At 37.8% G+C, this 14,410-nt stretch overlaps 1 protein-coding gene across 1 annotated transcript in view; it reads left to right on the forward strand.

The window, feature by feature from the left end:
- Positions 1-398: 398 nt before the first annotated feature.
- Positions 399-14,410, forward strand: part of USP53 (ubiquitin specific peptidase 53) — a 32,076-nt gene continuing 18,064 nt past the window's right edge. Inside the window, exons 1-8 of the mRNA XM_023536965.1 lie at positions 399-1,079; positions 3,840-3,932; positions 7,297-7,431; positions 9,472-9,585; positions 9,665-9,747; positions 12,002-12,107; positions 12,677-12,823; positions 13,585-13,813. Of these exons, the coding sequence (XP_023392733.1) occupies positions 936-1,079; positions 3,840-3,932; positions 7,297-7,431; positions 9,472-9,585; positions 9,665-9,747; positions 12,002-12,107; positions 12,677-12,823; positions 13,585-13,813 (1,051 nt within the window). The 5' untranslated portion in view covers positions 399-935. The remainder of the gene's footprint in view (positions 1,080-3,839; positions 3,933-7,296; positions 7,432-9,471; positions 9,586-9,664; positions 9,748-12,001; positions 12,108-12,676; positions 12,824-13,584; positions 13,814-14,410) is intronic.

Consider the following 14,410-nt stretch of genomic DNA (forward strand, 5'->3'; position numbering starts at 1 on the left):
TCAGGTGCGCAACATAGTGATTAGACGTATGCCTCACGAAATGATCACCACGTTACGTCTAGGACCTCTCTGCCACCATACAAAGTCATTATGATGTTATTGACTATCTTCCTTCTGCTATACATTACTTCCCTGTGACTTACTTATAACTGGAAGTTTGTGCCTCTTAATCCCTTCACCTTTTTGCACCCCCTCCCCTACTCCCATCTCACAGGCAACCATTAGTTTGTTTTCTGTAGTGTTTGATGTGACATTGATATTTCAACAATTTTTAATGATGAACTGTTTTCATTTTCATATTTTAGAACATTAGTTCTAATCATTTTATGATTTTATATTCAGTATTTTAAATATATATTCAATATTTGGGATTTTCTTGATTAGTCTTTACCTTTATTTAAACATTTCTTTTCTTCCTTGTAGGTTTGCTTTGAGGTTACGTGGGTATGAAATATGGAGTCATCTTTGGTAACTTCACCCAGGAAAGGGAGAGCCTTCTTCCTCATTAAGAGACCATAAGGACAGCAGTGACCAAAGGAGTCATGCCAGATGCCACCTCTCCATCAAGACAAATGGCTTGTGTTTTAAAGAAAATGATTTGTTCATTGACATTTTTACCAGTTTAAAAAAATCTTTTTCATTTTAAACTATACAAATCTCTTATACAATTTAACACATATAAAAATCTTTGAGGCTTTGTTTAAGATAGCTTTCTTTTTTAACTTTCAAAACTTAATGTTTATGTACCCTGTTTTGACTTCACAAAGTCCTCGAAATTTACAGCATCAGGAAAGATATGAACTTGGAAACTTACATTATAATAGACTGCAGTGACTTTAAGTGGACAGACAATTCAAGATATCATCCAATTTATCATCACAAACTTCACATAAGTATATGATTCTTAGCTTTAATGCAAACGAAGTTGCTCGAAAATGGCGTGGGTAAAATTCCTACGGAAACCCGGGGGCAATCTTGGAAAAGTCTACCAGCCGGGGAGCATGCTGTCCCTGGCCCCCACCAAAGGCCTGCTGAACGAGCCAGGACAAAACAGCTGCTTTCTCAACAGTGCCGTCCAGGTGAGACCGTGAGGCGAGTTCTTACCGCACTTTAAAAAGTGCTGTTCGGGCAACTTCTTTTCTGTAATGCTACTTTCACTTATAAATTAAGAATATAGTTAGTGTTGACTTTGATGGGTGGCGAAATAATTTGGCTCGGTATTTTGGTTTTTATAACAAATGGAAATGGTTTTTTCAACAGAATCATATTACTATGATATAAAAATATATTGATTTAAAATGATTACTTAATAGATTAAGAATATTTCTAGAATACATAAAATAATTTTTTTAGATTCAGCTAATGTACCCCCCCACCCTCCTACTCCCCCTGACACACACACTTTTTTTTTTTTTTTTTTTTGAAAGAAATCCAGTAGAAACCATAGGTAACACAAAAAGAAGCACGCTGTTTGGGTTGAAATGAGAATGCAGTTTTTAGTCTCAGCACTCAAACTTCCTGACTATGACCTAAATCACCTCTGTGGAATCATAATTGGGACTGCACTGTTCTCTTCAAACTGAAGGGTTAATCCAGTTTGCTTCAATCCTTGTTGAAATTCTAGTAATTAGCAAGTATGTATCAACCTGCTTTTCTGTCTTAGATAAATGTGCTTTCTTGCATGTGACATAGTTTTTACTGAACAGTTCTGGATTTTGTAAGATCCTGTGGCCTTCAGACCATTACTAAAAATGAGGATGATTTAGAATACTGGGATTTCCTATCGACCTTAGACTATACCTTAGAAAAATTTATTTAAAATAACCCACTTTTCACATAGTTTTGGATGCTTTTTTTTTCTCCTAAATCTGAGTAGAAAGAAATATTGGTTAATTAACTTATTTGATAAATGAACACATCTAGAATGTGTCAGTCAGGTGTCTTTTGTTCTCAGTTCCCTTCTGTCTAGGATAGATGTCAAACTTGAAAGTTCTGTAACCTGCCCATGGAAAGAGAAGCAATTGGCATTAGGAAAGCGTTAATTGTAATTTATGTTGGGACTCTTACATGGCCGTCACCGTTCTGGTTCTGGCTGGAAGATCCCACTGGCATTAAGTGCCATGAGAAATGCAGGAAAATATTTAGATACAGGGAACTATCAAACACCGAAAGACTGGGCATCGATGCTTTTGACTGAATGAGGCTGAGAGAAAGGGCTTCTAGCATTTCTAATCTTTTCCTGTTACTTGTTTCCTTTTTTTTTTTTTTTTCATTTCCCTCTTTCTGTCCTTTGGCTCCCAAATACTGTGTATAGTTCAGGGAGATGAAAAGTATATTATACTAGAGAAAATTCTGAGTAAGGCCCTTCCATGGTAAAGAAAATGGAGAAGTATTTCTATGGGAAGATTTTTTAAAAAGTGGACATTCCACAGACCGTCACCGTGAAGGTCATGTGTGCTTATCTACGTGGTCGCTGTTTCTGCGTGTCTCCCTCATCCTCATGCGACCCAGCTTTCTACCTGGCACTGCGGATCTGCCTGAAGGGCCGCTTTTAACATTTCTTGAAGCTCAGGCCTGTTGGCGATGGGTTCTTTCAGTGTCTGTGTGTCTGGGGGAAAATCTATCTCATTTTGTTTTCGAAAGATTTTTTTCACTCATTAAAGAAGTAAGTCTAAGTTGACAGCTTTTCTCTTTCAGTACTTTAAAGATTTTGCTCCTCTCTCTCCTAGCTTGCAGTATTTCCAGTGAAAAACTATTGTCATTCTTACATTTGTTCCTCTGTATGTTAATGTATCCTTTTTTTGGTCTGGCTGGTTTTAAGATTTTTCTCTTTCACTGCTTTAAAGCGATTTGGTTATGTTCCGCTTTTGACATAGTTTTTTCATGTTTCTTGTATTCGGCTTACTGAGGGTTTATAATTACAATCAAAATTAGAAACTCTCTGACCACTGTTTCTTTAAATTTTTCTGTCTCTCCCCTCCTGTGGGGGCCTCCACTCTCAAATATAGTTGGTTGTCATAATAGTCTTTACGGCAACAGAGAGCAGCTGGCATCCATTGCATGCCAGTTATGCTCTAAACACTTTACATATTATCTCTTGTTTATCCTTACAAGAACTCTGTGAGGCAGCCACAGTTATCCCCATTATAGAGATACCAGAGTTTCAGAATGATTTTAAGTACTGGACTGATTTATTTAAACAATGACAGTCTTTTTTGTTTATTTCATTTTTGTCTTTTAGTAGCAAATGATGAATGGGTAATTGCAGCAAAAATATCCAGTTTATTTCTTAACTGCTGCTTCTCACCATTCTCTACCCCCATTACCACACAGATGCGCCGTTTTCATTCAGTATGGAGTGACCACACAGGCCTCTGCTCACCCTTTTTTTTTTTTATTTGCCACTACATACTGACCCCTATTTGGTACACCCTGGTTTTCAACTCCATTTATATTTCCTTTCTAAATTTCAGTTCATTCCAAGTATTATAATCACTTCCTCTTTCAGGTCTCTGCCAAGTCTTCCATTCAGCATCCCGTGTTTCCTGTTCCTATAAAATCCTTCACTGAGGAATTCATTGTTTCTTTCTCTGTGCCTGTCATGGTTTTTACACATGAATCATTCAGTTATTTTCTGAATCTATCTTTTATCTGTGCACTACATGTATATAGAAGTTTTATACTTGCTATTATTTTTAGTGGTCGTCTGTGTCCGATTTATGTACAAGAGATTAAAAGGACTTATCAGCCTACTGCAGTTGTTAAAACATTTAAATCTCTTTTATCACAGTAAGAAAAATCTTACTGTATTTCTTTCTTCACATCTCACTCTTTTTTAGGTTTTATGGCAGTTGGATATATTCCGAAGAAGCTTGCGGGTTCTGACTGGACACGTTTGTCAGGGAGATGCCTGCATATTTTGTGCACTGAAGGTAACCTTTTAATAGTTCTGAAAAATTAGTATTAATTGTCTCTCCAAAAATTTAATTTTATTTGATAGTTTGTTTGGTCTATTTGACACATTTGGTTAGCTTATTTGTAATTAAAGTTCATTGTTAAGTGATCTATAGTTTTGAAGATGAATTCTTAAAGTATGCTTTATTGAGGTTTATGTTTTCATTTTTCACCTTTATTTAAGGACAGTTAAAATTAATATGCTAAATAATATAAAATTGTTTGGAACATCACACTTTTCATTATTTTGAAATATGTAACTAATGTTTTGAGCTATTACTAAATACTGTGCACTGCTATAGTTACTGAGGATATAGCAGTGAACAAAATGATAAAACCCCCTGTTTTCATGGAGCTTATATTCTTTAGGGGGGAGAAAATAAGCAAAATATAACTGTCAGATGGTTAATAATTGGGAAAGGGAGAGGGAATGGAATAGAGCCGAGTAGCCAGGAAGCCTCCTGAGAAAGTGACATTTAAGTCATGACCTGGAAAAGGTGGCCGAGTGGACGAGAACATCAAGCGATCAGGGCAGTGGCAACCAGAGGCCCTGAAGTGAGCGGGCGTCTGCCTGACGTGGTCAGGGAAACCTGGGCGCAGAAGCTTCTGGGCAAGGGCCAGAGTGGTGGGAGATGGGGCCAGCGGCCAGGTGAGTCGCGGTGATTAGGAACGTGTCTGCGGATTCTTCTGCAGTCTTCCTGTCAAACTAGTTTCCCGAATCTCGGCTGGCTTTCATGATTGTGTCCATCCAGTACAATGCTGCAGAAATGAGGCCGCACGCATCTGAGGTGAGGTTAGATCAGGAAACGTGGCAAAGCTTCCACCTGGCTGTCTGTTGGGCGGTCATTCTTGGATGTGAGCTGCCATACCGTGAGGAGGCCAGGCCGGCCACGGCTGCAGCAGAAGTCCCAGCCAACAGGCAGTGCCAACGGCCAGCATCAGCTGCTGGATGTTAATGAGCGACCTTCAGACAATTCAAGGTCCCAGATAACTCCAAGCAGAGCAGACTTGGGCTGCAGATTTGTGATCAAAGTAAATGTTATTTTTAGTAACTAAGTTTTGGGGTGCTTTGTCATAGAGTAAGAAATAACTGGAGCAGAAGTCCAGATTATGTAGGGCCTTCTAGGCCTTCGTGAGATCCTTGGCTTTTTCTCATGAGTGATGTAGGAGCTCGGGATAGTTTTGAGTGGAGGAGTGATACAATCTATTTTAACTGGTATACTGTTTGGACTAGATCTCTTTGGCTGCTTGGTTGGGAATAAATAGAAGAGAGACAGAGGCAGAAACAGGGAGTCCAATTTATATTAGCATCTTATTTGTGTCATTGAATTCTTTGTCTGGCAATTTAAAGATTTTATTAACACATTTTCAGAAATAAACATTTCATTCTTCTATTTACTTTCTTGAATATTCTTCATACACACGTGTAGAGGGGGAAAAAGCCATTTTCATGCTTTATTTTGATTTATGTTCCTAAAAAGACTTTGAATACATTTGCATGTATTTTCTTTTCTAGGACATGGCAAATTAGGGTTATCGTTACAGTATCACATTTTATTTACTCTGCAGTAAAATTTGAAGGTTTGGCTAATTGTAGAAACTAGTATAAATTTCCTAGCCCAAATCTTTTATAGCTCTACACAATCACCTGCCTCTTCCCCTTGCTTGCCTTCCCCACTCCACAAACACACACACACACACACACTCACACACACTCACACTGCACTTTAGCCAGACTGGCCTTGCAGTTTCTCAAGTCTGGCTTCCATCTCTGAGTGTTTTCGTTGTTACTGCTTTTGTCTAGAATGCTTTTCTTCCAAATGTCCTCAAGGCTAACATCCTCATTTCCTTTATGCCTTTCCTCAAATGTCACTTCTCATCAGGAGTCCTTCCAGAACTACCCTAGGTCAGGGCTCCTCGCCCTCCCTCTGTCCTACCACCAGCCTCCCTATTCCTTTTACACTACCTTCAGTTTTCTCTCTTGTACTTGCCACATGCTGACATACTACTTATGTAATTACTCTTTCGTTTGCCCTCGCCCATTGCTGCAGCTGGAGTGTATGCTCCCTGAAGGCGGAGCCTTTGCTTTCCAGTGCACAGCAGCGCCTCGCATACACTAGGCAAGTAGAAAATAGATGGATGCCAGACGCATGAGTGGCAGTCTAGTGTAGATTAATATCTGAGACATTACCTGGAAAGTTAATTGCCTAAATAAGAAATGACATCTAAAAATATCACCATTTTTTAGTATTTGTAATTATATCTAAAAAATTCTAGTTCTGGATATCTAGTATAATTTGGCATCTTTATTTTTAAATCTAATTTATAAATTACATTTTCTTGTAGTAGTGGGACAGATTTTTAAAATGTTTTCATAGCCTACCATGTGTTAATCTTAAAAAAAAAATTGTTTTCTGAAATGACACACTCCTTGAGCTAATTAATACAGATGTTAATATGACCAATCCTTATTTGATAAGTTGTCACTGAAAACCACCTTTTTCCCTTACTTTCTGTCACTTAAGTGATTGTCGTAAAACTGAAACTTATTAAAGTTATTTTTGCAGAAATTCGATAAGGAAAATAGAAAACACATTAACACCTGTAATATATTCTTGAATGATGTTTCCACTGTTTCTTAGGCTTAGGTTAGAAATAATTCTCTAAGTGAGGAAAACTGATAACTTGGGGAAAAAAGTTTTTAAAAATAAAAGTAATCTTTTCTCTGTGCATTTTTGTCTTATAAAATGTACATTTTTCATTTTCTACAAGCAAATTTAATAATAGCGAGAAATTGCCTTTCCATTGCAGTTGTCTAATTTTCGTTTGTTTTTAAAATAGTTTGTCAGTTTTTGAGGTTTACTTAAGAAACGAAATTCTAAAAGTTCACTTAGACTATTTTAGCTTTTTGTTAAGAGTAGCAAACTTCCTCTAATTTTTATGTGATTAGGTGTTTATTTTTGGTAAACATAATTTTAATTCCTATAGTGTACTTTTAGATTTAAAGCAACATATCTCAAAACTCTTCCTTAAACCTGCATCAGGATCAGCTAGGGAACATTTTGAACATGGGCCTCACCTCTGGTTGACCCAGAAGACTAGGGCCGGAGCTCAGAACTCCAGGCGTTTAGGGCTCACGCAGGCTGACGTCAGACAGACAGGCTAGCGCAGCCTCACGTGACCGATATGCGTAAATCATTTTTGTCTGGAATTTTGGAGCGAAAGGCTTTTGCGCTGGCTTCCCAGGGTGGTGTTTCGAGTTTCTCCATGTCGCGGTGAAGTGATGCAGGTGTGTTTGCAGTTGCTGGCGCGAAACTCACGGATGTGCTTATCGATTCCCAGACGATTTTCGCGCAGTTTCAGCACAGCCGGGAGAAGGCCCTGCCCTCGGATAACGTGAGGCACGCGCTGGCCGAGAGCTTCCGCGACGAGCAGCGCTTCCAGCTGGGCCTGATGGACGACGCCGCCGAGTGCTTCGTAAGGCCTCCGATGCCCCCTGCGCCCGGCAGCAGTGTGCACTGCCTGAACGGTGCTCACTAGGAGACAGACGAACCAGGCATTGTGACAGTGGAAAAGGATCAGAGCCGCTCAGGGGCCCGTGGCCTGCCCATCCTGCACGGCGCAGTCTGCGGCCGTCTGTGTTTTGCGCACTTCTGGTTTTGATGATTTGCACGGCTCCAGTTTTTATTGAGTATTAGGCTACTAGGATATTTCAAGGTTTATTTATTGGAGCAGAGGGCTTATTACGTTGTATTCCATCATTTTTTGGGGTCGAGCCCCCTAGGGCACTGTGTGCAGCACGCTCACAGCACTGGCACACCTAGTATACGCGGGACGCTGGCTGGGGACAAGGGCATCTCGGTGGGCAGCAGCTCTGACACACACCTCGTTCCAGGTAGAGAGTCACTGACTGAGGGTGATGTCCTAAGACTCTGTCACCACCACATTGATAAGTGGAGCATTCCTTTGATCAGTGATGGACCTCATACCCCTTCTCAAATATGCATGTTGATTAACTAGTAACATAGTAAGTAACTAATAGTACATTCCAGTAATATAGATGCCACCTATATTTAAGATGCAGCCATTTCTTCTCTTTGGCTTGCATCTGTTCCGCAAATTCTGTAAATTCATCAGAAACCCGTGTAAGGTTTTCCTTGCCATGTCGTTTCCCTGTCCCCACTGGCTCCTGCTTAGGCCTCTCTCAGCACGGTTCAAGCCTCCTCGTTAGTGCCCTTTCAGCCTTTTCTCTTGTAGTCTGGTTTTTAATGGCCACCAGATTAATAAAATTTTCTTCAGATTAATGCTTGTTCCTCAGATATTTCTGTGATTCACATCCAGACTCTCTTTTGACATCTGTGGCCCTTAGAATTAAACTCCAGCTTATCTCTTCCTCCCCGAATTTTCCCTCCTAGTGAGACGCTTACATCCTGTTCCTCAAACATATCTTTAAGTTCCTGTTTCTAAAGCCTTTGCTTATGCTCCTGAAATATTCAGAACTTTTCTAATCTATCATTTGCTGAGGTTTGGCCTAAGTCAGACCTACTAGATAATGACTGATCAAAGCACCCCCAACAGTTCTCTTAATTTCTGTAGAATTTGCTGTTTGTAGAATTTGTTTAGCGTTTATATGTTGTTGTTGCTTTTTAATGAGCGTCTTTACGTTCCTTAGATGGAAAGCACACTCCCCGTGTTGATTAAAATGTGTCAAAACTGCAAACAGTTGTGAGATGTGCTTTTCACATTTCTCATTTTTATAGTTGACCCATTCCTTAAAATATAAATAAATGTATTTGGCACAATGCTGAACTTTATAGTTTTACTTTCACTTAAGTGTACTAATACCTCATAGAATAACTCACGGAGTATCTAGAAATCCAGGCTTAAATAATTGAATGCTTTTAAATGTCCTGGGACAGAAGAGGAGGAAGTTAGCTAATTAAAAGAATCCATTTTTAAGCTTTGGCAAAAAAGAGGATACTTTGCTAAAGAAATAAATACCCCTCGTTGACCTGTATTACAAATCTGAGCTTTCATGTGAAGTTAGTTACGAGCAGATTCCTTGCATTTAGGTGTTAGAGCAGTTATTATCATTAATATTTACTGATATTTTGATGTAAGTTGTATAGACTATCCAGATAATCCAAGTAGGAATTTTTTTTAAAAATTAACTGCTTTTTCTCATTGTTAGAATGCTGGAAACAGGGAACTGTGTTTCTAATATTAAATTCTAGATATCAGCTGTCATGAGTTCATTTTCGAAAGGGTTTTTTAAATCATACATTATAATGTTTCTCATTAAATTTAAAAAACTGATGCTACAAAAAGTAAATAATTGAACATTTGAAGTGTTGATTGAAGATGAAAACTGAAAAGCCAACAGTATGTGTGTCCCTCCTAGATTTAAGACAGTGGAAATCTCTGAAAGGTTTTTAATTTGTAAAGTTAAAAAGAGTTGTATTTTGAAGTGTCCTCTGCCAGTTTCATAACCCATTTGTCTTCTGATTTTTAAATTAGGAAAATATATTGGAGAGGATTCATTTTCACATAGTGCCAAGCAGAGACTCAGACATGTGCACCTCTAAATCCTGTATCACTCACCAGAAGTTTGCGATGACTCTGTATGAGCAGGTGAGGTGGCTTGACTCTCTCGTTAGATATTATATTCCTGTTCCATAACTGAGAAATTGAACACGTGTTTTTACCGTAGTGTGTGTGTCGTAGCTGTGGAGCGTCATCAGATCCCCTGCCTTTTACAGAATTTGTGCGGTACATTTCGACAACAGCCCTGTGGTAAGAACCTGTTAAAGCGCCTTTTTCAAGGAGTCAATGACACATTGAGGCACACTGAGTGAGCATTTATTTTCTAAAACCATAACATACGGGAATGTCTGCTCACTGTCTGGGACTATCAAGTACGCCACCATCAGAGGTACTAAGTGGTGTTTGTCTCAGTTGGGTATTTCCGAGTTAGATACTTATACCACTTAGTGAAAGATACAAAATATTGGTCAAAATTATATCTATATTTATAGCAAGTTTTGGAACTGTGGAGGAGAGCTTAAAATGACAAGCTCAGTGGTAATTGGAGCTGCTCATGACCTCATTTGTGCTAAGATGTTAACTTTGTAGTGGACGTGTCTCCTGTCAGCCCCACTGTGTCTCTTCGTGGTGATGGAAGCTAGGGTAGGCAGGAAAGAAAGGAAAAAGTGAAAATAATCTTCTGTCAGGCTTAGTGTATATAAGGCCTCAACATTCACCTGGCATAAAAATGTGCCATGCTTGCCTGCCTGCCTCCTCCCTGATGCCCATGAACCATGAGCTAGTTAGGGATCCAAAAATGATTCTTAGGCTTTGCATAATAAGAATTGTTTGAGTACTTTCCATCAGGTATTAGAGAATATAAATATTTGATTTTGATAAGCATTGAATAAGATCATGTTTGCAGATATTTTAATACAAAAGGAAAACATGGATCAATACTCAGTTAGACTGCATCAGTACAGCAATTAGTTAATAAGTGCTCCCATATTTTTATCATCGTGCAGTGAATATCTTGTGCTCATCCATTTCATTCGATTATTAAATTTCCCGTTTTTTTAGATATAGCACATTATTTCTTAAAGATTTTTGAAGAATAACAGGTTATTTGGGCATGTTTTGTTTCTTATGTAAACAGATTTGGGGAACATTGGTTTAGAGAAAGATTACCTAAAGTTCTGTTAATGGTAGGCTTTTTTTTTTTTTTTCACTTTGTATGAAAAGTAAGATGGTGTTCGAACAAGGAGAGACGCACAAATCGAAAACCGTAAAACTTGTCCACTTTGCGGCTCTTGTGCAAAACGACAGGGTTCTGCGACAGGCTGAGACATGAGGGTTAGGGTCCCTCAGCCTCTCCCTGGGCCACACCACACACTCTGGAAGCCCAGGCTTTGCATTCTAATATTCTCTCTCTTTTTATTGGTTTTTAGTATTGAATATCAATTACTGAATACTTAGTATGTGCCAGGCTTTACGTAAACTGTCACTTTTAGCCAAGACACTGTTTTGTTGATTAAGAAATAGATTTAATGAGGTTGATCTGGTAAATGGACAAATTAAGATTGAAACCCAAGTCTGGTTTCATTTCAAATTCATTACTTGTCTGGTCAGCCACTAATCTGATGCTGTTAATTTTGTAAAACCATTATGTGCAGTTCGAATGAGACTGTCAGCTTTGGTACTTTCTAGTATACTTGTGAAGGGCTTAGAAGAATGAGTACTTTTGATCGTTATTGAATGTTGAGTGTTATTTAAACCATTGAACTGTAAAACATATCCAGCTCTAGGACAGTTATATTAAGTAGAACCAGAGCATCTCAAACAGAATCGAGTAAAGGTATTTGAGCCTCCATTACATTTCTTTTTGGAAATGTTTAAATAGTTGTTTAAAGATTCTTAATACGTTGGCATGTAAGAATTTGAGTCTAGGAGAGGTTGAATAAAGAGTAGCACAGGCTCCCATGAACTGGTAAGCATTCGCGATGGAGCAGGAGGCACAGCCTGGTCTCAGGAGCTTTGGTTATGGCTTCTGCATTAATCAGCAAAGGGCCCTGCTCTTTGCTGAAAATGATAACTTTGTTTTCGGAAGCATTAGGCCAGAGAGGAGGCCTTTCCTGTAATTCGTTTCTCGTTAGGCCCACATTTAAACTCAAATCCCTTAGTAATTTATGGAATAATTTAAGTAATAACGTAAGGGAAATGTTTGGACTTAGAACTACCTTTGGATGGAGCATCTTAACTCACACATGTAGTCCCAAACAGTGGTATAGTTTTGTGTCATTTTAGTTTGTCCTTGACCTAATTTTTTTATGACATAGCTGTCAAATTTCATGCTGTTTTACTTTATGGAAATTTATGGTTAATTTTTTTAGACAAATATAATGCTTTAAGACAGAAAAAGTGATTATATGCATCCATATTGATTAGGTAGTATTTTTCATTCATAATTTATCAGGTTTTTTGTAAATATATAGGCCGAATTTGAGACAGCTTTTTTCTTTTGTAGCAATGAAGTTGAAAGAATGATGGAAAGGCATGAACGTTTCAAGCCTGAACTGTTTGCAGAATTGCTGCAAGCAGCAAATACTACTGACGACTACAGGAAATGCCCTGTAAGTATAATTTGGAGAATATTAGGATGCTTCAGAGTTTGTCACTTTGAAAATAGACACTACTATGGTCATATTAACTAGATATGGAATTCATTTTAAGAATTTATTTTTTTAATGAGCTATTTATCTCAGCACTATTTCTTTAAAAACTTTGTGAAGAATTTAAGGTAGCATATGTTGATTAATTTTTTTAAAGTTCTGAAATCCATCATTTGACTAAAGACAAAATTAGTTTCTTTTTTTAAGTAAACACTGCAAATGATATCCATTCTTTTCTCATGTATTATTATTAATGACTTCAGTGGTTCTGTTTATGATTTTTTTTAGGTTGAATTCTTGTTTTAACAGAATATGCAAACATATCAAAGTACTTTGATTTAAAAATAAACTTCCTGTTTAATCAGTGATTAAAACAAATAGGTCATTAGACATCCAGTTTAGTATGCTTAATAAATAAATTTCCAATATACGTTAAGACTGTTATTACATAATACAAACTGCATAAGGCCGGCCACCTGTGGTCTGTATGTTTCGACAATTTTAAAGCTCGCCTTTTAATTTTTCTTTAGAGTAACTGTGGCCAAAAAATAAAAATCCGCCGTGTGTTAATGAATTGCCCAGAGATCGTCACGATCGGCCTGGTCTGGGATTCCGAGCATTCTGACCTGACGGACGATGTCGTTCGCCACCTGGCAACGCACCTGCATCTGCCTGGGGTACCGCAGCTCTTTCCCCCCAACCCCCTTGTGTCTGCAATCCTCTAGACCATCTTCACCGACTGTACTTCCCTTCACTCTCAGATCTAAGTTGTCTTTCTGAAGGACATAATGTTCGGAGGTAGCTCTGATGATGGTAACCAGATCAGACTAACTGGAATGCCTGTCTTGCATCGGCTAGGGGCGGCTCTCAGTTAGAAACCGTCTGTCTCGTACTGGATCTCATGTCACCCTAGAATGATGATGACAGGATGTGTGTTGTGTATGTGCTATGATTAGAAATATAAACATTAACCTGGGAAGGGTTAAGAGTTAAAATTCATCTACAGCACTGATCTCTCGATATGCCTATTACCATCTTAATACATTTTAAGTTGGTTTATGTTACAATTAAACTTTTAGATAATATTTTTAATGTATGTTCAAGTATGTGATTCAATTACAAATTTTCAGAAAGCGTGTGATTTATCTCACAGTTTGAATTTCTGTATGTAAAGTGTCAGTTCTACGTTATTGGAGAGACTGTATCGCTGAACTCAATTGTAGTGCGCTCATTTTATTGGACTTGTTGTTTCTTGTGGGCTGGTCAAAAGGAGTAATTCTCTTAACAGAGCAATGTCAGTTCAGTGGCGTCTTCATATAGTAGAATACCGGACTGGGGTAGTGTGCGTGAGAAATGGTTTTTAGAGTCAAGTACATCAAATTATTACTTTTCATTTTTTAAAAGATGCAGTATTAAATGTACATTACTTTTTGAACAGCTTTTTTATAGGGTTACTGATGAAAATGCCAAAAATAGTGAACTTCACCTTGTCGGCATGATCTGCTACACCAGCCGACATTATTGTGCCTTTGCGTTTCATACCAAGAGTTCCAAATGGGTATTTTTTGATGATGCAAATGTGAAAGAGGTAAGAACGCTTTCACAAACTGGAATGTTTTACTGTTTCGGAATAAATGATATAATGATGATACATAATGAAATGTTAAAATAAAGACGTAATTGTATAAAATGATTACTATATACAAATACTTATAAAATAATAGTAGCATCATTAAGTTCACATTTCCTTTCAGTAATTCTTGAAATCTGTTTTACTTGAAAGCCAACTTTAAGCCAGTCCATTTCTAGAATAATAAAAAGGTGACCGACAGATGTTGATATACAAATGTGTAACTGTCAGAGATCCACACATAGTCCTTTTGTCTGATGCATAGTTGCTATATGTATTATTTCTTTGTGGATGATTCACAGTTGCTTTGTATAATAAGTGCCAAAAATCTATTTTTTTATGACCGTTTTCAAATTGCGTGGTATTTAGAATTAGATATATGTATTATATCTTTCGATAAATAATTTACTAAACATATCTAGAACTAAACATATCTAGAAAACTAGCAAATAGTAGTTCTTAATAAGGAACATGTCTCACAATCATCTTCAGAGCTTTTTAAAAGCATATATGCCTGGACTCTCGAATTGTTGATTTAATGGTATAGGGGACAGGTATCTGGATTTTTATAAAGTTCTAAAGGATATTCAGACTTAGCCACAGTTGGAAACTCTCGATGTTGTTTACACCGTTC

This window comes from Pteropus vampyrus, unplaced genomic scaffold, assembly GCF_000151845.1.
Source record: "Pteropus vampyrus isolate Shadow unplaced genomic scaffold, Pvam_2.0 Scaffold174, whole genome shotgun sequence".
NCBI lineage: Eukaryota > Metazoa > Chordata > Mammalia > Chiroptera > Pteropodidae > Pteropus > Pteropus vampyrus.